The 21998-nt window shown below is 39.5% G+C and overlaps 1 protein-coding gene and 1 pseudogene across 1 annotated transcript; both read right to left on the reverse strand.

The window, feature by feature from the left end:
* Positions 1 to 1325: 1325 nt before the first annotated feature.
* Positions 1326 to 21062, reverse strand: LOC110066989 (uncharacterized). The gene is made up of 14 exons (XM_020774254.2): positions 20607 to 21062; positions 18240 to 18478; positions 11445 to 11565; positions 10432 to 10601; positions 9633 to 9751; positions 8801 to 8892; positions 7805 to 7915; positions 7342 to 7434; positions 7033 to 7074; positions 6644 to 6754; positions 5632 to 5721; positions 4283 to 4408; positions 2439 to 2552; positions 1326 to 1711 (listed from the first exon to the last, which is right to left on the reverse strand). Exons 2-14 carry the CDS (start codon positions 18438 to 18440, stop codon positions 1596 to 1598), a joined length of 1506 nt encoding a protein of 501 aa, XP_020629913.2. The 5' UTR covers positions 18441 to 18478; positions 20607 to 21062; the 3' UTR covers positions 1326 to 1595.
* LOC149097492 (E3 ubiquitin-protein ligase TRIM45-like) lies at positions 13251 to 15610 on the reverse strand (annotated as a pseudogene).
* Positions 21063 to 21998: the final 936 nt, after the last annotated feature.

Raw genomic sequence — 21998 nt, forward strand, 5'->3', positions numbered from 1 at the left:
CGGAAGTTTTGGCGCATTCCATTTGACAAATATAATCGGATTTAAATTTCCAGAAATTTTAAGCCGCCAATGAAACAGAATCTTCCGGTTGACTGAACTGGACAAGTCAATGATGGCATGCTGAGGATTTTGTAAAAGGAAACAATCATGCATGGTGTACCCAAGTTTTCGAAAATTTCTGCCTTAAACTTTTCATTCCATTTTTATTTTGTTCTTAAATTTTGTAGAAATTTTGGTTAAATGGTTCACATATCTGCATTCAACAGAATTCAAGTTCCCTGGAGACTCAAGGAATTCGCTAATCCTTTTACTTTTATTTCCAAGTCACCTTGGATTTTTGGTCAAATGGAAAGCTGCCCTTATATATTGCTATTGCTTGGTATTTTTGATTTGATTGGCAAGGTTATAATCAGCATATAAACACTAATAAAACATAGGTTTGTAGTTTTTGTTTCTAGTTATAATGGGTAAATAGAAGTTGGAAAATGGCACTCAGTCTATCAATTTAGGTTGTGGAAATCACTCATGAGTCAAAATTTAACTTGGGACTTACGATTAGATAGTCTTAGACTGGGTTAAGGAAGGAGAAAATTTTACTTCTCTCCCTCTATATCTTAATTAATATATGCACCAGCAAAGTTGTGAAATCAGATTAAAGTCATTTTTATTCCAATTCTTGATGTACAATGTAGTAATAAATTGGTTGTTCAAAAGTTTGTCGAGTTCCTATTAATAGCAGAGCAGTGGCGGATCCAGACTTTGAGCTAAGGGGGGTGGCGAAGGGGGGGGGGGGGCGGCGTTTTTTTTTTACTTGCCCTGCCGGATGGGGTGTATTGAACGACCCTCGTCGGCTTTTCTTCCTTCAGTCATTTCTTCTTTTTTCACCCAAAATAAGGCGATAGATCCGCCACTGCAGAGAAATCCCTGTTTTCTCAAATTTATCTAAACAACTAATCAAACACTTTCATAAATCTTATTTCCAGGAATGTTCAAACCACACATGACGAGTAAAAATGTGCAGCGATACTGGACAGTGAAATGTCTTTTTAAGAGATGTGTTATCCAAAATGTTTCTTTGTCTACAACCAAACGTTTAGCTGTTTTCTTTCTTCTTTTTTTTGCGTCGGACTTGCGTTTAGTACAACTAAGAGGACTGCAACTAGAGTAACCTGCTAAACCTGTTTCCTGGAGAAAAAATTCCTTAGGAGAGTATATTTGTACTTGTAATCTTACTTGTTACGCGGGTTATTTATACTCTACGAGGTACAGTTGGAAAATAAAACAATATTAATGTTGTATGAAAGCCAAAACATAACAGTGGTATATAGATTTCGAAATCTTTTTTATTATTACTGTCATTTTTAAACTCAAATAGTGTGTATACAAGGTTCAAGACTGACCCACGAGAAAGACAGCATCTTACTTTGCTCCTCATGGTTCCATACACGTTTCCAAAGTGACTTCATGTTTCGCACGAACAATGCTGACATTCTACAATTTAGTGATTGCGACTACACAAATCTTTAAAAAGAAAACAAAGTCAGTTAACTATATATTAGGTAACGAGTTACGCAATACAGCTGATCTGTTCAGCCCTAAGAGCACTTGTTGCAACTTTTTTGACAATTCTCTTTCATCCACACAGCATATTTGTTAACGCAATATCCACTCTTGACAAATTCACCACAATTGGCGTTTTTGTCATGGCAATCTGTTGGTAAAAACCAAAAAAAAATAATGGAAATTTGCCATAGAAATGGTCATAGTTGTTGAGATGTGTTAGAACAATTGTAAATTGGCTAAATATGTCGTTGATAAATTGATTAATTGTCAATGACAATCATTTAGAAATAATTATCAATTATTGAAAAAACGTAATGAAAACCTTAAGGGCGGGGTGATTAGAGCCTTGATTATATACCTTGATATACTATAAAGAAATGTTCAAGTCCATCACAAGAATTGTAGAGTCGGGTCACATAAATCATTTTACCACAGAAATGTCTAACTATAATGTCAGGTATAAACCCGGGGCGGGAATAAGGGGGGGGGGGCAGGGTGGTGGGGAACTCCCATACAAAAAGAACCGGAGTGCTCGTCGGAAATTTTGAAAAGAACCCCTATAAAAAGGTACCAAGATCCTGCTTCAGGGTGTGGCTTGAAATGTTTTTCACCCCTAAGAGGTACCAATTCTAAAACAACACATTATCTCCTGCCATTTGCTTTTTCTGCTCAGTAACCTAAAAGGTACTGCAAAAGCTCCCGCTTTGTGGACCTTTTGAGGCTGAGCACCCAAAGAGGTACTAAATAAAACCGCTTTTTCTAACCTCTGAAAGGTACGACTAGCATGACCGTCCTTCTTATATGGGAATCCCCTCTCCTTCCCGGGGGGGGGGGGGGGGATAAAGTACAAGAATTTCTAGTTTTCATTGACTTACCACACACAAGACAGCTTCGTGGACAGTTCACCTCCATCCACACAGGATTTTTCTTGCATTCGTCGTTCTGTGCCCATTGCTTACAGCTGGCAGTGTTGTACACATCTTGGCATGCTATCAATCAAAAATAATAAAGTAAATAAATAAATAAATGAATAAATGAATAAATGAAGGTTTTATTAGCAAATCCAAATAAAAACTGGCTCTTCTATGCTAATATGAAAGGCTAACGGCTAAAATACAACCCCCTTACAATAAAAGACACTAGAAATAAAATTTAAAATTATACGTGGTAAAAGATTTAAAAAGAATTAAAAACCGAAAATTATTTTAAAAAAGCGTTTCTTCAGCTTTTCCTTTAAAATTATTTTAAACCGACGATTGAACTGGTGTATATTATCGCAAAGTCTAAGTGAGGCAGGCAAGGAGATAACTCCTTAACGGCCTTTGAGGCACAGAATTTGAAAGTTCCAGGCGTGTGTGTAGTGTCAAGTCTGATGTTACTGCTAGAGCAGAGAGGTCAATTTTTATACCAAATTGCAATCACATTTTTTACGATAACTGCAGAAATTCTCGCGCGCTCATTGGCTAATTTTCATCGTCAATATGCAGACAGACACATGAATTTATAATTTATGTGATGCGTCAACGAGCGAGAGCGGACAATTTGACAATCTGTTATCGTAAAAAACAAATTGACGCCAGTTTTTCATACGTCTGTCCTGTTATTGACAATGAACTTCGTCAAAACTATCACCTCGTGGATCCACAGCTACTTTGATAATGTTATGACGAAATTCATCATCAATAACAGGACAGACACACGAAAAAATGACGTCAATTTGTTAAATAGACTACATTTAAAGCCGTTCTTGTGCCTTACATTTTGTGTGTTTCGCAGGTATTTAACACAACAATTTCCAAATACCATTTAAAGAACTGGCATGGATGCCAAATGGTGTGAGTGGTATAGCAGAGAACACGGTGTTATACATTGTGTTATTGTTTAGATCGCTGTTTAATATTTAGGCTTGATAGGTTTGGGCTTCGTTTTTGCCCGTTGACTTTTTGTGACACTTACGCAACTAGCATTACTACAGATCACATGACTTGTAGCACATGGTCGGTCGTTCCAAGTCTTCCAAGGAGAACAGATCGTAAGTGTTTGCTGTTTTTAGCACCTATTAGTTATAGTCTTTGCTTGTTACTCCAGGTTTCTTTCTTACAGCCGCTCTCATTTGCCCTTTATTGTAGTTTTTAACGTTGTACAAGTTTGATTACGTTTTAATACATCTGTATGGTTCAAGTAAAACGAACAGGCACGACACGAGTCAGTCGAATACCTGTGCACTGTGTATTGAATAGGGAGTTTAAGTAGCCACGACGGCGATGCCGAGGACAACGTTGATTAAAAAAATGATTTTATATTTTACCTACGAAGAGTCTACAAATTTCGCGATACTCTAAAGTTATTTACTTTGTTTGTCACTGTCAAAACTATCACAAAGATCAATCAGGGACACAGCGCTAAATTTGAAATAAAAATTTAAAAAATTGGCCATCGTGGTTCACGCTTTCCAGACAACGCAGAATTTAGTACTTTCACGTTGTTGTTTTGCAGAGGACGGTAAAGACATGTACCAAGAATTATGACGCACGTGCACAGCCGATCCCATTGTTCTGCTCAGTAAACCTTTTGTTTACAGACGTCCCCGATGCCGTTGCCGTCGCGGGTTTCTTAAACTGCCTGATTTCGGTGACGGCGAACACCGTAGTCGCCATCACAGATACCAGCCGGTGCGGCGAAAAAGTTAAAACAAGAAGAAAGACAAATCAATTCTTACCACAAACACCACAGCTCTTCATGCAGTTCTCTCTCATCCAGGTAAAGTACTTAGAATCCTTCTTGCAGAGTCCAGCATTCACCCAACCCTGGCACTTCTCGGGTGAGTGATATTCGTCCTTGCAAGCTGTAGAATGAACCGAAACTGTGGGTAAGATGATTGATATTGCATTTGTCGCCATTTACTCTTAATTAGATTATCGCCCTTAGAGCGGTTTTCAATTGAGTGTTGTAAAACCAAAACCAAACCAATTACTTACCAATTAGACTACTCAGCCAATCTCAAACCGTAGTAAAACCAAAACCAAAACCAAAACCAAAGTAATTGTCTAATTACTTTCGACACTCAAATGAAAACCGCTCTATGATTTGCAATTAATAAATTGCTCGTCAGTCTTCGGATTCTATTCACTTTGCAAATCAAAACCAAGCCCAAAGAGATATACAATTTTGGCATTTTCATTCAGCACCAACTTGGTCCAACTCATTCTTTCAAAATATGAATTCTCTTTGTATCCGTATTTTCTCTCTGACAAGCGTAAAATGTACCGTAAACAACCGAAACTAACAAGGATTCTTAGTTCCGGTTACGTTTACATCCATGTCAGTTGTTGCCACATGGGTGGGTTCTTCATGTCTACACCATGTTGTCAGTGGTTGGCAGGAACGCTAATCAGATTCCGGTGTGAGCTCGCTACTTTCGGAAGTTTTCTGTAACTAGAATGACTTGCTTGATTATTTCCACTCGTCATTGTATGGAAAAGCCACTAAAATATTTAACTCAGCTGTGTTTGTAGCGATCTATTTTGAATCCTACCCCAAAATGTTCCTTTCAAATACTAAGGCTGCAGTTTAAACGGACGCGGTTTCAAATCAGCACGGCTAAATCCTTTCGAAACCGCGTTTACACGAAAACGATTTATCCGTTTTCTCGGCTGTTACGTCATAACCGCGACATGCTTTGGTACCAGAGATCCAAAGAGGATTATACCTTGAATCGTCGTCCTTTTGTTTTGGGAATGGCGAAACGTTAACGTTTATTGGAGCGATGGAGATGGAGAAGCCGTTTTCAAAAAGACACGGTTAACCCCGTTTACATAGTTCATGAAACCGTATCGTTTTGAAAACGCTCCACTTACGACAGCGTTCTCAAAGAAAAATGCGATTTCATTAATTATTCCATCGTCGCCGTGTAAACAGAAGGCGTAACTGCATCGAAAAAGATATAGTTAGAAATGAAACCGCGTCCGTGTAAACGGGGCCTAAGTTGAAACTGTACATGTATATCGAAAGGGTCGACTAAGCCAATCACTGAGATCAGCATGTTTTTGAACTAGCGTTTTTCCATACCTTCCCCAGTTGATGGGGTGGCGTGGGTAGGTACAGGTTTGGCAGTGACTTTGGGGGTGGGCTTGGCGGGATTTGGTGTTGGCAAAAGATCTGCAAAAAAGAAAAGGAATGCTCTGTAAGATTGAATCTAGTTCGTCAGTCTACAAGTAAAAACAGTTAAACTTATAAGGCGATGAATTTAAAATTTCCTACTGAGAGGCTGGAAGCCGCAATGGGAGACTTGTTCTTGTATGTTAAAGCTTACATACTCTTTTTTATATAAGAATATAATTATTTTATAAGAATATCGAAGCTGAAAATTGCGAAATTTTAAGAATACTTTAGATTAAATTTGAAAAGAATATAATTTTGTGTGTTGAAAATTTGTAAACACGAAATAATTATATGTTTTTTAACTAAACCGTTTAAAATTCTTCCTTTCTCTGAACGGCAAAACAAGATAGAAAAACAGCACTAGTAGCCGTATGTTGCTGCTAATAACGTTTCTGTAAGAAGTTACATGTATGTGTGTCATATCAGTCTTCAATCTTAGAATAATCACATGAATACTTCAGCCTAAAATCGACAGAAAAATAAAAACATTTAGCCTGGGCCAGAAAAAAAATATTCTTATGACAAAAAAAAGCTCATAGTTTCACTCCCATAATTGCCGGATTATTTTTATTACCATCTATTTATCAAGAACACTAAATAAGCCAAGCCAAATTCTCCACGATTATTTACCGCGCTTAGGTTTTTCAAGGATGTGAGAAATATGAGTGAATTCTTTGGACCACCGGCTCAATTGGGTTGATGCCGGCCGGTTGAAAAATTATTCAAGCAAACCAAGCAAACCAACCAAGGATTTTCCCAAGAGAAGGCGGGATATAACCCAACTAGGCTAAAACGGTTGATTTCGAACCACAACACTACCCAACTTTATAGTCTGGAGATTCCAGGGATTTTCGAGAGACGAGAAAGAAAGAGAAGTTCATTAAATTTTGGTATTTTATAGAATTAGTGGACAACGTACCACAAACACATGTCTTGACGCAGTCCAGTTTCATGTAAGCCACAGAGCACGGGTGACCGTTCTGCACCCGCCATTTGCACGTGTCTGTTCCCACTTTGTCAAGACACCGTTCTGTGACAAAAAGATTAGCAAATATCGTAAGTTTTTCAGTATGCAATGTTTGCCCTTGTCTGCACAAACGAGTTGACCAGTCCCTGTAAAAAGTCCTCTGTAGTACTTACACAAAGGGAGGTACAGAAAAGGGCAGGAATTCAAGAGTTAAAGCATAGAAAAGGGTATGGACTGAACTGTCACTGCGAATTTGAATTGCCCTTTTAAAATTTTTTGAGCAGACGCACATGACAGCTAATGCATCTAAGTATTTTAGGGGTTTACCAGGCGTTACTTACTTTCACAGTTCTCCCCATACCATCCTTGATCACAGATTTTCTCTGTAGACAAAGAATACGTGAGTCGTGAGTTAAAGTCCTTCTCTTATCGCATTTGACTTTAATGTTAACTGCTACCTTGACTGAGACAGTAATTTGGTGTTGATACTTGAAAGCCAAATGAAAACAACGACGGGTCAATAATCGATTACGGCGGGCAGAAATCGATATTTTTGAGTACGAGGATATAGCTTACTAAACAGATTCGGTGTGTGTGTAAAGGAAGCAAACGTACTAAACGCTATAAACGTATAGTATTATATTTCTTACCTGAGCAATCCGCGCCTTTCCACTTGCCATAGCAGGTGCAAGTGCAGGTTTTTTGGTCGACTTGCCCGCCATTCTTGCACTGCAAAGGACATCCTGAAAAACAAGACAAGAGAGTGTACATGTGTGTGCTAAATAAAATAATCGAACGGTAAACAGCTTGCATTAATAAAATAGTTATTCCATCACTCCTTTCACGCGCTGCACACTTCACTACTTTCCAGTCTATCCTCAGCATGCTAGGATTCCCACATCATTCATGTCCTACTAGGCGTTCATTTGGGTGGTTAGGCCCCTCTCTCATTCTTTTTTCCCCTCGCGATTTTCGCGTGCCAACCTAGATCAAGTCTTCTTGTCCCAGCTAGCTGCATGCGGGAACGCCTGGAAGAGGCTAATTCGTATTGTAAGTCGGGTAGATTTGCTAGCCTTAATGGAGTCTTTACCGTCATAATTTTGAATTACTCACGGCAGAGGTTGCACATGTGTGGGCAGTTCTTTTCCATCAAGTCTCTCTTTGTGAGGCACATGCTTTTCGTGTACGTCGAGCCACATTTGGGGCTAAAATCCTTGCAATCTCCTGTAGGAAACAAAGAGCAGATTATAGTTACCGCATCATGTGATATGAGGTGTTATTTACCTAATATCACTTTGACGATGTATCATTCCCGGGTATTTTTAGGAGAAGTACGACTCTATCATTCGAAAACGGCCGCTCAATCGGACGTCGCAGACCAATATGCATTATTCGCCAAGATATATGCAGAAAACAGTACCGGCTTATTATTCGTGTGAGACAATGTGCAACTCTTCTGCGACTCTAAACGCACAACAGTTGCATTTATTCCTAAAGTTGAATGCAATACACTCACCGCACGCACGAGCGTTATGTAACTGCAAACCTCAATGATTTTTCACCACTGATTTCTATGCATTCGCCTTTTCCAAATCCCCCATAACACACCTTGTTTGCCCCCAAAAATTCTGCATCACCTTTGTTTCCCATTTCTCCAGGGTATGACAGTCGTCCCGAGAGAAACTGAAGACAATGCTTACGCAAAATTTGGGGGGGAGGGGGGCAAACGAGGTGTATTATGGGGGATGTGGAAATGTCAAATTATTAGTCCCTGTTTTATAATGCAATCAACATATTTGGTTTGTTTAGACGAACATTAAGGGCTACTCGCCGAGGTCTTCTTGCATGCCGGTAATCATAATTGAGACAGACCGAGTGATCGATTTTAGCAATTCCACTTTTATTACGATTATGCTAAACAGTGGCTTTTTCTTTCCTTTTGAAGCCGCAATATGTTCGCGATAACGCTTGGTCCTTAGGTTAATACACGGAAAGGCCTGTCTTTCTGCGAGTACATCGTTTTATTTCTTCCTCAACCTCGTTCCCAGGGCTGGAAAATAGTCGTGGAAACGAGGTTGTTTTTTCAGTTTCGTTGTCGTTTATACTCACTGCAAAGATTCTTATAACACCATCCCTGTCCACTGGCACACTTGGTACATGGAGTACCAGGTGTGTAGGGAAGCTGTCCAACCACGTTACCGCTGCAGAAAGAAATGGGACCATGAAAAAAATATCAAATATGTGCGTTAATCTTTCTCACTTTTCGTTGATCTCTGAACATCTTCCACCATTACCTTGCTTGAAATTGCTTCAGAGGATCCACCTACACAGAGTCGTTGACCATATCGATGTATTCACTTTGTCCACAACACATAACCTTTGAACTACAAGCACGTAATTCGTGCGGCATTCTTTGGAGTAGGCTTCCACAACCTCGGGGACTCCAACAGCGCGATGTTAAAGGGAAGGGGGTACCGTCGGAAAATGTAAAGGGGATAAATCTGTGATTTGCTAAAGCTTTCCGTGGCCCCTTGAAAGAAACCTTTCTAAAACAGCAATTAAGAAGAGGTTTTGTGCCAGATCGATCTAGAGCATCAGCACAGTTTGACGGCGTATTTTTGTTTCTTCACCTGCAACCCTGAACTGAAGAGACTTAAAAACATTTGTGCTTGATCCTGAACAACCTAAGTGACACCAAAATCCCTACATTACACCCTTAAATGAAACGGCGAGCATCAAATGGGCGTTTCCCCTTATTTGACAAACGATCATATTATACGCATATGACGTCACCAAAATTCTCTCAGAGTGGAATATAAGTTCAACAAAAACGTTTCGTGAAATAGAAAAAAGGGTTGTATCCATGCAATAAAAACTTGCATCTTTGCATTTGGTAAAATGAAGTACCATCTTCCATGCATGATCGTATTGAGGCAGTTACCTTGGGTAGTAGTCGCAGGTCACAACAGTCTCTCCAGGAACCCAGGGGTGAGGCTGACCAAAGTATTTGTCGCACCACCTAAAAGCGCAGCCAACTTGTTTGCTTTTTGCCCACACAACCTTGATGAGGAAGGAAAAAAAACCTCTATTTTATTGCTTTCTCTTTAACGTTTAAAATTAAGGCACTGAAGAAGAAGCAAAATCGTTTATTATATAGACGAATTAATTTGGTGTTTTTCATGGATCACATTCTAGAATATTTTTATTTTTTCGACGCACCTGTAAAGTTTTGTTAAATTCAGCTTTAGAGCTGTGGTTTAAAAGCTTCAATAAACTATCTAGCTAACTCCATTCAAGAGACACAATGGGCCTGGATACAGCGATCATTCCAACAAAAGTATTTCCTCAGCCGCTAGCTCCAATGATTTAGTGCGAGTACCTATTAAACAAAATAGACCTTTTCAGCTTGTTTGGTTTGTTGCCCCATTTCAGACCATGTGATGATACTCTCTAGAATTCTTGCTTTCAAATTTTCAAACAGTCGAGTGCATATATATGTATATTTTTTAGATGGATAAAAGAGCAACTTTCATCAGAGTATTCATATTACATGGTCTGTAATGGGGAAAGAAACCGCCCAAACTAGAAAGGTCTATTGCGTAGCTCGAGATTTTTTTTTCTCTGAAAAAAGAAAGCAGTGGCTTCTTATGCCATGCATTTCGGCGGCAGGATAATCATGTTTGCCGAGAAGTACAGGAATATTACCGAAAGTCTTGTTATAGACTTCTGATATTACTAACCTGTGTGTAATGCCCACAAGGTTCTTTGCGGCACATCCACGATGGCATTGGATAGGCAAACTTTCCGAACGTGTAATAACTCTTTTCAATGAACCATCTACGCACGGAGTCCTCCGGCCCGGCTTCTTTGTTCTCAATCCACTTGCCCCATTCACGCGCCAAGTTTTGACCTAATAAATTTAATTAGACAGCACGGAAATAAATCGATACCCCTATCCAATGTTGGCAAAACACTTTCATCTAACAAAAGTTTTCATTTTACCATTCTCCAACATTGAATGGAGGATTGGGAGAGCTGACACTTATTCTGTGGGTATTACGGTTATGATTTCATGTTGTTGCGCGTCAGTTTCCAACGCAATTAGTCCATGGTTGTAGACAGACAACCCACATCTATACCTCTCTAGCCAGACGCTTCTATTCGTGGAAACAATTTTAGCAGCTTCTTTACAAGACTTTCGGTGTAAACTATGGCTTGTTTGTGCATATTCAGTTTACAAAAAAAGGTTTCTTGAGTGTACAAAAACAGCAAAATTTGCAGCCGATACTTAGTTCGCCTGGTGTATTACGTAACACTTTCTAGTGGAAAGGACAAGATAAACCATCAATTGTAACTCACAAGTCAACAGAAATCTTCGTTTTCGAGCTGGAGGTCCTCGTTGAGAACACAGAGTCCTGTTATTGATCATCAATTTCGTCTAAACATTGTCAAAGTAGCTGTGGATCCGCAGACTACTTTGACCATGTTATGACGAAATTAATTGTCACTAACAGGACAGACGCATGAAAAACTTATGTCAATTTGTTTTTTACGATAACTTACTGTCAACTAGTCCGCTCTCGCTCGTTGCCACATCGCATAAATTATAAATTCATGTGTCTGTCCGCTTATTGACAACGAAAATTAGCCAATGAGTGCGCGAGAATTTCTGCAGCTATCGTGAAAATGGGGATAGTACAAATCATTTAACGTAATTTGTGCATGTAGTAGGTGTTAATTGTCTTTCTCTTACCTGCAGATTTGCTTCGGAATATTTGGTTTGGGTACCACGCCCCGAACTTGGTAAAGCCATGCATCCACTCGCACTTATCCGACCACATTTGTGCCAGGTTACCAAGATCATCATTCCATTCCTACATTAACGTAAGGTAAGAAGAACACCGCATAAATTTCTAATACCTGCAAGGGTCAACTTCTGTTTAAGCCGTTCCCCGCCGGAGAAAATGTCCCGATTTTATTTTTCTATCCGGAAAGGCGACTATATCACTAGCTTCCTACGTAGACGCTTTTGGGATCGTCACGCAATCTTCCTCCCTCACGTTAGGGGAGGAAGATTGCGTGACGAGCGCGAAGAGCGTCAGCTTCATGCATTTTACTGTTCATAGTACCTTGGCTCGGCTTGAAGATATATTGTTTGATGTATGATTAGTCCCAATAAGGTAAGCACATTTTAAACATATTTATAATGGCGGAGCACGGCCAAGATAAAAATACTGGGAGAAAGAAAATTGGGGAAAGACTCACGAGGGATACGGAAGCTCTGTGTCACGCATTGTGATTTCATGACGAAAAATATTGTTGGCAAATATCTGATAATGTTTTCGCCTTCATGTCAGTCAGCTGACTTTTAATTTTGGGTAGTCTCTTTATTTACAAAAGAAATAATCAAGCAAGAGTTTTGCGTTTACATAAAATCATTTGGGTCCAAATTTCCCTCTTAATGGGCCATTTTTGAGTTGCCTCTTGCGTCGCTGTCTAAACGAGGACCCATTCATTTCTTGAATATGCATGTTCAATTAAAGTTAACAAGGTCATCGCATGACCGGAAATATCATGAAATATCAAACCGGGAAAGTATGGATTTCAAAATCTTGCAATTTATTCACACTTTTCAATCTCGACGAAATGATACCTTGTAAAAAACGCTTACCGACACGAATACAAAACTATTCATGTCAAGGAAGTCTGACATTGAGGGTCTGGATGAGGTCTAACTGATAGCTGAGATTTGATCAAAAACTATCCGGTGAGAAAAAATGCGTTTTTTTCACAGATAGCTCTGAGATTCGAGAACTAAAAAATTGGCTGATTGCTGAGTGATAAATGGACTGAAATTGTTCATTGATTGCTGAGAAATCGCCGAAAATTTATCAGATAAACTGAGACTACATCCCCTCCATCCAGATCCTCAAAAGTTGACAACGACTTCGAGTTAATTACATTTCTGACAAGTAATCTAAACTACATGATCTAGATATAGATTTAAATTTATCCGGTTTCTTTACTTTAAAACGGTCTTAGTTAATGTTACTGAATCGAATGCAAAAAAACATATTAACCAAACCAATCATAAGCAACTTTTTAAAAGTTATTCTTATCTACATTAGTCTGTATACAGTGTACAATAAAAAAAAATGAATGATTGATTGATTGATTGTTAAAAAGTTTTACGGCCGGCCAGCAACTTTTTTGCCTTCTCGAAATCCTCTGTACCCCAATTTTTCCTCAAAATAAACAATTCTGTCATTTCCCGACTCTCTGATTGTTAGGTTCAGTCCGTTTTGTTTTAGAAAAAAAAGAAACGTTGAAAGCTCAGATATCAAATAAACACCAACACTGACCTCTTATGTAATACATTTCTACTTAGAATCCTTAGAAGAGTTGGATCAAAGGATCGGAGCATGGTTTCTTATTACGCATGGCTACGCTTGGTTAAACCCGACTCAGTAGCGCCACCGTAAAATTCCAGCTAATCCAAGAATGTGCTGAGCGGAAAATAATGTAAAATAAACCCTGCACTCTTTTACACGATTTAGCGCAGATCACACCAATCTCGACCAAGAAATGGCCTGTAAGTTCTAAGTGAAACTGAGACAAAAAATTTTACGAAACACCGAAAAATTCATCCCATGCGATATAGCAGATGACTGATGATCATGTCAATCTATTCGAAAATCTGAATGCGATGATTACCTAAGTCGGACACAACAATTTTACCATCGCTACAAACTGCTGTGGAGACTGGATTATTTAACTCTCTTCTTTCGCTGCCTTTTCTTCCAAACTTTGTTACAACGTTCCCGCTGAGTTCAAACAGCTGAACTCTGTCATTGAATTCATCACAGACCAACAGCTGTCCTGCCTTGTCAACTGACAAACAACGAGGTCTATTGAACTCCCCGTCCCCTTCCCCACTCTTTCCAAATTTGTACAAATAATGTCCATCCCTAGCAAATACTTTGGTAGAATTTTCTTCATTATCTGATACTATAAAATGGTTGTCACACTGGACACAGTGAAAGGGATAGGTGAAAGAACCCTCTTCGCCAATTTTACGTAAAAGCTGGCCACTAGGAGAAAATATCTTAATTGATTTGTTACCTGAATCAGCGGCAATAACATTTCCGTCACTGTCTACAGATAAACCAAGGGGAAACTCAAGCTGATGATCAAGATTTCCTTTCCCACCAAACTGGTTTAGGTACTCACCCTGCTCACTGAACAATTGAACACGGTGGTTACCAGAATCCACCACAAAAAGATTCTTGTTCTTTATATCAAAAGCTATCCCGGTAGGAAAGCTAAATTCTCCCTCTTTATCACGTTTGTACCAAAACATGTCAAGAAACTCAAATCACCTGAAAATATTCGGACTTTGGCGTTACCATTATCAGTCACTGCAATTTCATTGCGGTCATTCACTGCCACTCCCCATGGCTTACTCAGGCTTGGTGGATCAACAGGGCTGGAGTCTGAATTCAAAATTTTTGACAGAACTGACACAGATCTGAACTGTTTGGGTTTCGGCGTGAACCGCAAATGGGCTGCCTTGGACGTGCTGCTTATTTACTTTTACTGAAACGACGCACTTTCCAGTTTCTTTGGCAAAATAACTAATTTTGTAGCTGCCGTTTTTGTTATCTTCCACTCGTGTTTCCGTGGCACAGTCTTGTCCTTGACGATTTCTCATTTCCACTTTTACGCAGTCACGTTTGTCATAATATTATTTTCCTTTGGCATTTCTTGTCCTCAAAACAAACTGTGCTTCAAGCCCAACAATGGCTTGATTTATTCCATCACCTTCAGCTCTTGAATGATTCACGCTAGGCTGGCTGAGAAACGCTTTGATATTGACGGAGCCGATTCCTTCAGTGTTTGCTTTCGCTAGTAATGTTTCGTTTCCTACAAAACTGAATTGACGAACGCCTTCAAGGTCACCGTCGACGTGTTCCCCTTCACACCTGACTCCTTCCTGAAAGATTGTTGTGAATGCGAAATCATCCAACTGTGCTATCTCAGCGCTTGTGCTTTTTCAACTCCTGTCTCGATCATTTGAGCTTGTTGTTCAAACTCACTCTTTTGTATTCCCAGTCGTTCGAGGGATTGTTTTTCTTCGTTTTCAACTTCAGTAAAGTTCTCCTGCATCTTCGATTCGATGGCAGCCTTCACATTATCAGCAAACGTTTGAACTTTTCTTTTTACATTGACTGCTTGTTCTCGAATCTTTGAACAGTTTTCCTCAACCTGAAAGATTTTATCTCTCATCTGTTGCGCCATTTTCTTTTGAGATTCAATCACAGACTTCGCTTCTGCTTTTCTTTCATTTGCCGCGTCTTCCAAATGTATCAGTTTGACGTGGCCGTCGTGAAAGGTTACGACACAAAAGTTGCAAATAGGTTCATTACAGTTCTTACAAAACAATTCCAGTTCTTTCTTTTTGTGCCCTGGCTTTCCACAAAATGCTGGTCGCTTTAACACGTCCCCGATCACTCGGTGTTCTTTATTAGCACGGATTATGTTGTGTGCGGTAATACATTCGTCACACCAGAATGCGCAACACCCGAAGCAGTACAAACTCTGGGAGCTTTTCTTGTCACAGTTTCCACATCTGACGCCTGTAGTGTTACAATCTTTGATGGCCAACGCATCTAGCAAACTGTTGATGCGAAAATTGGTCGGCAAGCCGTTGAGATTTCCACTGCAAGGGACTCTACTCTCTCTTCTACATTCCGGGCATGTTATGATATCATGGCGGCTACTCGTTCGTTGAATCCCGTTCAAGCATTGAAGACAAAAACTGTGTAAACATGGCAGCTGTTTTGGATCTGTGAATGTGGTCTTGCACACAGAACAGTATACCTCTCCTTGAAGATTTTTTGGCAAGGCTTTTTTATCCATGATTAAAGGCGGAAAACGGGGAGGGTTTGCAGAATGGGCCACGATTTCTTTGAGAATTGTAACAAGCTTTCCTTGAACTTGTAAATTTAAAGGCTATCAGACACCTACCTATAACTATCAAACTATTCTCTGGTCATTGTTTAGCAAGGCTTTTATAATTATATCCATGATTATTCAAAGGCAGAAAACGGAGAGGGTCTGCAGTTGTAAACGCCTTCAACAATGAAGTCTTTTGATAGAACGACTGATAATATAAACCAATCACAGAACATTGTTTATAGACGTGTTTGACATGCACGATTTCTAATAATTGTGAATTGTGATCAATTTAAGCTTGACCTTATTCAAATCATGTTGTGTCAGTTTGCTAAATGATTGAATGGTTGAAAGAAGTCAGTCACTGTGACTTGTGGTACTGACAATCACAGAGTTTCATTAGATCAGGTGACTTAAAATGAGCCAAGATTTCTGAGAATTGTGATTAGGGTTCCTTAACCTTATAGATGTAAAAGGCTAGTATCAGATACCTTTTTAAATCAGTTGCCTGTGCTTGGCAAAATGTTAGGAATGGTTTAATTAATAGTCTTCAGCGGTTTTGATGCGCATTAAATCGTGACTACACCTAGGCTATGTTACCTTTCGTCGACAAAGGGCATCAAACCCGTGGGGGGGGGGGGGGGGTACTCCCTTATTTGGCCTATGTGGGGACGTGCCGCTGGAAAGTGTATGTTTTTTGGCCTCCTTGTCCTGAAAAGGGTATACAATTTTACCTCGCCTCTATTCTAAACAGGGTATAGTTACACGATCTGTACGTGTTTAGCCTGTAAAATTCTTGTAAAACAGGAAAGTGCGTATTTTATCTCTTCTCTTTTAAAAAACAGGGTCTTAAAATAGAAGGTGTTTTCCTACACAAGGTAGGGTTTTTAAAGTATTTTTGTCCTAAACAGACTCATGATTTCAAACCCTCGGCGGTACCCCTATACCCAGACATAAGTCAACTACCCCTTCCCGGAGGAGGGCATTAAAACGTGACCAACTTAGAATTTCAATTACCGGTTGCCGATTTACTGTATAGTCAATAAACAACATTTCTTTCCATCCAGAGCATTGAAATATCTGAATCACAGAAAGTGTCCCATTATTACTTTATGTCGAACCAACAAATAAAACGTTAGAACAAATGGAAACTATAAGAGTGTCGAATTTTCCACGAGAATAGAGCATTTTCGAGTTACTTTGTGCCTCTGTTTTAAAATGAGTCTTCGTGCAAAACCTTTCTTATGAAGTTAAGTTTGATTTGCATGAAAATGAACCTGTTCCGGGAGGGGGGGGGGGGGGGGACTCATTTTCATATGAATGCTTTGTGGTCATATTATCTCCATTTCGCAAGAGTGGGAACTTTGATCCGTTTTAAAAACTTCGGGAAAAATCCTCTAAAAACTCCTTAAAAAACGGCGCAACCCTTTACCTGCCTCATGCCATTTTTAAAAAGTTATAACTTTCTTCATATACCGAGCCATAAAACAGAATTACTTGAATTTGTACATAGGCGACCGCACTGTTAATCACAAGTATAAGAACACCCATTGCAAAAGCGATGTTGCATCAGTTGTTACACAGCGTAATGAAAGCGTTTCTCTGAACAAACTCTTATCGACTTCCGGTTCTCTTACTTGGAGGCCAACTTTGCGCCTTAATGACATTGAATTCCGTACGGGTTCTACCATTAAACTAACAGGATCGAAAGTTAACCAGGCCCTTCTGGAATTCATCTTAATGTTTCTTAATTTGTTACCTGTTGCATGTTGACATTAATGGACTGACAACTCAACAGAATAGTCTTCCACTGTTCAGAAAATGTCGTTTTGTTTTTGTTTGAAACAATGCCTGTGGCTTCGCTTGCAGCTTGTTTCCTTCCTGCCTATGGATTTTGGAGGTGATATTTTTCTTGGACGTTATACTTTGGCGTTTTATCTTATTTAATGAACTCATTAGCACTCATTTTGCCTCATTATAACTCATTCTTTGTCGTCAGGGGCGGATCCAGGATTTTTTTCAGGGGGGGCTGCACCACTAAGTGGCGTAGCTGACTGGTAAGGTAAACAAATTTTTAAAAGCAAATACGAAGAAGAAGACTTCATCTCAGGAGGGGGGGGGGGAGGTGCGCATCCCCTGCACCCCACCCCTAGATCCGCCCCTGGTAGTAGAAGGGCTTCTTTATAAAAAAGAACTGAACACAAAACGTATGTGCCGTGCTTCGTTTAACAACAACGCTGATTAAACTGATGAACGCGCATGTTAAAAACTTGAAATTTAAGAACAGGTTGTACGAACTTACACTTAGCAAAACAGCTGCTATAAAATGCCACAACACAACAACTTTTAGTTCCATTTTGTATCGTGCTAAATGGAAATTAAAGACTTAAGACTTTTCAGAGCCCTCAGGAGTGCTAAACTTTTAAAACTCCGGTTTCCTTAACATAAAGTCCCTAGAGGCTGGGTGTGAGTGCTATCTTATTGGTTCCAATGCTTATTTGAGTTTGAAATTCTGTGCTTTTAATATCAAACGGAGTCATTTATCATTAGGTTTAGTTAATCGTGGGCTAAGTGGTAAAGTTGTACAACTCACCAAGTACTCCATGTCCGCTGCACTTGGCTGTACCTCTCCACGGAACTTGTTGTGAAAGTCCACAAATTCCTCTTTTAGCTCGTCACTCAAACGACACTGAGTAAAATCACTCGGCTGAGGGGTAGTGGGGCCCATTTGACCGCCCATGCTGATTTTTAGAACAGTCGAGAGCCAGAGCAAGGAACACACCACAGAAATCATAACGTATTGCTGAGATTGAACTGTTGTGCAAAACGATGCTGTAACGAGCAAACGATATTAAATAATAATACTTGAATAATATTTAATATTTCTAAGGCGCAAATTAACATGTGAATATGATCAAATGCGCCTAACAAACCATATGAGTAATATAAATTAGAACGTGCACCTTGCTCAGGGTGGGGGACTCCCATACATTGGCTATACAGGTATGTGCCGCGGGATAGCGTATGGTTTTTGAGGTTTCCGATACTTAAATAGGGTATTATTTCAGCCGCTGTTGGCATCATATTCCCGATGTGAACCTTAAATAGGTAAAGCCTGCATACGAACCAAGTGGCCCATGAGGCACGAGCTTATCCCGATTTTTGTAGCATGAAGCGACTGGGAGTATTTCTACTCCCCCCTGGATGGGATGCTAGTCCATCGCAGGGTTACCCCCAGCATTAAGTTGCTGGTACCCATTTAAACACCTGGGTGGAGAAAGGCACTGTGAGAGTAAAGTGTCTTGCCCAAGAACACAACACAATGTCCCCGGCCAGGACTCGAACCCAGTAATCATGAGGCCACCGCGCCTGCCGAACCTTGAATAGGGTGTACCTAAAATAATAATAATAATAATAATAATAATAATAATAATAATAATAGGGTGTACCTAAATCAGCTAAAATAGGCGATCTGTATGATGGCGTCATTTGACTACAATTTAACTACCAGAATCCTTCACTTTTTCTGTTTCTTATGGGCAATTGTTATTTAAACCCCACTGAGACTTTAAAATTTAAATAATTAAGAAAAAACGAAAGAAATTCTGGTAGTTGTGGTCAAATGACGATATCGTGCAAATCTGCTATTCCTGTGCATAAATGCCCAGCTAAATGAAAAACAAATTCTATGCTTGATGCTTAACTTTCAATACAGAAACGAAATATAGCTGACCCGCTCACGCCATTTTAAGTTTTAGTTTTTCCCGTGAACAGGGTGTCATTTTTCGAGTTTGTGCCTTAAATGGGGTATCAATTTGCGTTTGCTTCATCCTTAAAAAGGGCCAAGGTTTAACACCCTTCGGGCACACACCTATCCGAAATTTGCGGCACTACCCATCGCCCCCCGGGGGCCTTGCTCTCCTATATTTGAATAAAAATTGGTAGCTACTGATCATGATTCAAATCTCTCTTTAGAAAGTCCTGGAAGACAGTTATGTCTAATTGATATGGATCTTCACCAATTAGGTAGATTGGATAATGTCATGGTCCAATGGACTAAATTTAACTGTCGATGCACAAACTAAGTGCATGGTCTTAATCCGGTTTTAATCCAACCAATAGATTACATTTAATTGTCAAACCACGGATTATTCAGGCAATATTTACCACAAATCGTCAATAAGTTGTTTCAATAGGCTTAATCATGCGTGCTAAAAAGCTATATGGCTCACGGAAATCTGTTTAAATTTGAATCAAAATTTTAAATTTAACCGTCAACTTACAGGGGTAGCCATATACAGAATATGAGACCGTCAAAGTCAGATTTGAATCAAACTTTTCGTGATTACTAGTTTTCTTTTCACCAAATTCTGTAGCTGCTCCAGACCTCTCAGATTGCGGCCAGAGCAAAGGATACACAAGTATGGAAACCGAGAAACAGAGACAGACAAGCTAAAGATAAGGAGAGCGGGCAGTGAATTGACTTTGGTAAATATACTGCTGGGGTTTACATTTTTAACTCCGCTAGTTTATATGGTCCACCAGCTATCACGATCTGATTGCCTGGAACGAGCTAAAAATCCCGCGAGTTTAAGAATTCATAATTCGTTTGTCAATCAGTGGTACAGTACAGTGTCTTCACCCAGAATTGACAGAATGGCCTCCGCCATTATGCATTAAACTGTCTTTACCCAAAGTGACTTGTGTTTGCATCCGATAAAATGTGTTGAACTCAAAGACCTCAAGATTGACGCCGCGCTGAGGAGAAAAGTAGTCGCGTAGTCTTACCTTGGCGCTAAATGCCGTCCCCTACTCTTGAAATTTAGACAACTGGGCAATACACTTAGTCTGGGATGCTTGAAATAATTATTATTTTGCCCCACTTCTTGTTTTTAAACTGCTTCGAAAATCGCTATCTTGTATTATTTGTCATTTGTGATGTGATAAAAGGCTGACTTACCTGAATTTCTCCAGAATATTTTGCCTTCAAGCGTCTGATATGCTTTACAGAGAGATCTTGCCAGCTGGCCGTTAGTGTCTAAGTGCGTCTAGCTAAGAGCGCACGCCAATTTGTAGCGTTGAAAATGATCAGTTCTGCTTAGCGCGCTGTTCCTGTAACGGTCGGTTAACCCTGACTCTTTGGTCTCCCGCCGTTTTATGAAAGACTGTTTATCTTTCAGTACTTATTGTATGTCTCTTTTGTTAATTTGTTTTGACTTTTTGGACGCTGTGGACATAGAAGAAGTCTTTATCAAAACTACAGTTCTACTGGAATAGTGCAACGTTCTGCGTCGAATTATGTACAACGAGCGGTTTTTGACTTAGTTTTTCACGAACAAGCATATTGACAAGCAAGGCTTGCACAAGGCGTTTTTTATAAAACTCTTTTCGTGACTCGCTGTGTTGTCAGTAAACTTTAATGTTTGTTCCATCGTTGCACGTGACTGGCTGATAGAAATTATGCTCTGTTCCAATTTGAAAAGCTTGATTGACGCTTGATTGAAGCGTACTCTTTTCAATTCGATTTGTTGTCATTTTTGATTACGTTTTTTAGTTGGCCGTTACACAAACGGTCTCGAAACTACTAAATAGTCACGGAAAACGTTTTGAAAAATACCTGTGAGAAATTTTAACTTATCGAATTGCTTTCTAGTTTGCCGTTTATAAAAACGCTAAATGTGACATATTTGCAAATGTTTGCGCAAACATTTGCAAATAATTAACATATAGCATGTCTAGCATGCTTATGTTCCATTCAGCCTATTTACATCAGTGGACTGAATAACTCAGCTGCAAACTTCTCCCGCCCTTTACCGTTAAACTGAAAATTAAAATTTTTCGAAGCTCACGATTACAGTTGTGTATCAGTTGGATTAACTTTTAAAGAAATTCTTTGAGACCTTTTATCAAACCCTTGCAATTCAGTAGCAAACGGTCCCGACATTTTGATCCAATACTTCATCATCATTGGTTCATCAAGCTCTGTCAAAACGAATGCATGCAACCGATGTTGGGATGTTCCAAATTCCACGTTACTTTTTGAATATGTAGGTCGACAAGCGTTTGATCATCCTCCAATATGTCTCAACAGGGTGTTCAATTGGCCTCAAGATTTTCACCCAACATGCATGTATTGCCACGGGTTATCCGCGCGGGACTTAATTATAGAGAGTTTAAGCATGGCCTCACTGCAAACGGCAAAGGGCAACAATGAACCTTTTGTCATCTGTCTTCAGCTGTCTGTACATTAGAGTGAAAATATTTGTATTTGCTGTGAATAGTTGGAGACGTTTTACTACGTTGTGTGATTTATTTGAGGATTAGAAGAAAAGAACACAAACTCAGAGGTAAC

The sequence above is a fragment of the Orbicella faveolata genome, unplaced genomic scaffold (assembly GCF_042242905.1).
Source record: "Orbicella faveolata isolate gen_17 unplaced genomic scaffold, um_ofav_v1 contig_47, whole genome shotgun sequence".
Classification (NCBI taxonomy): domain Eukaryota; kingdom Metazoa; phylum Cnidaria; class Anthozoa; order Scleractinia; family Merulinidae; genus Orbicella; species Orbicella faveolata.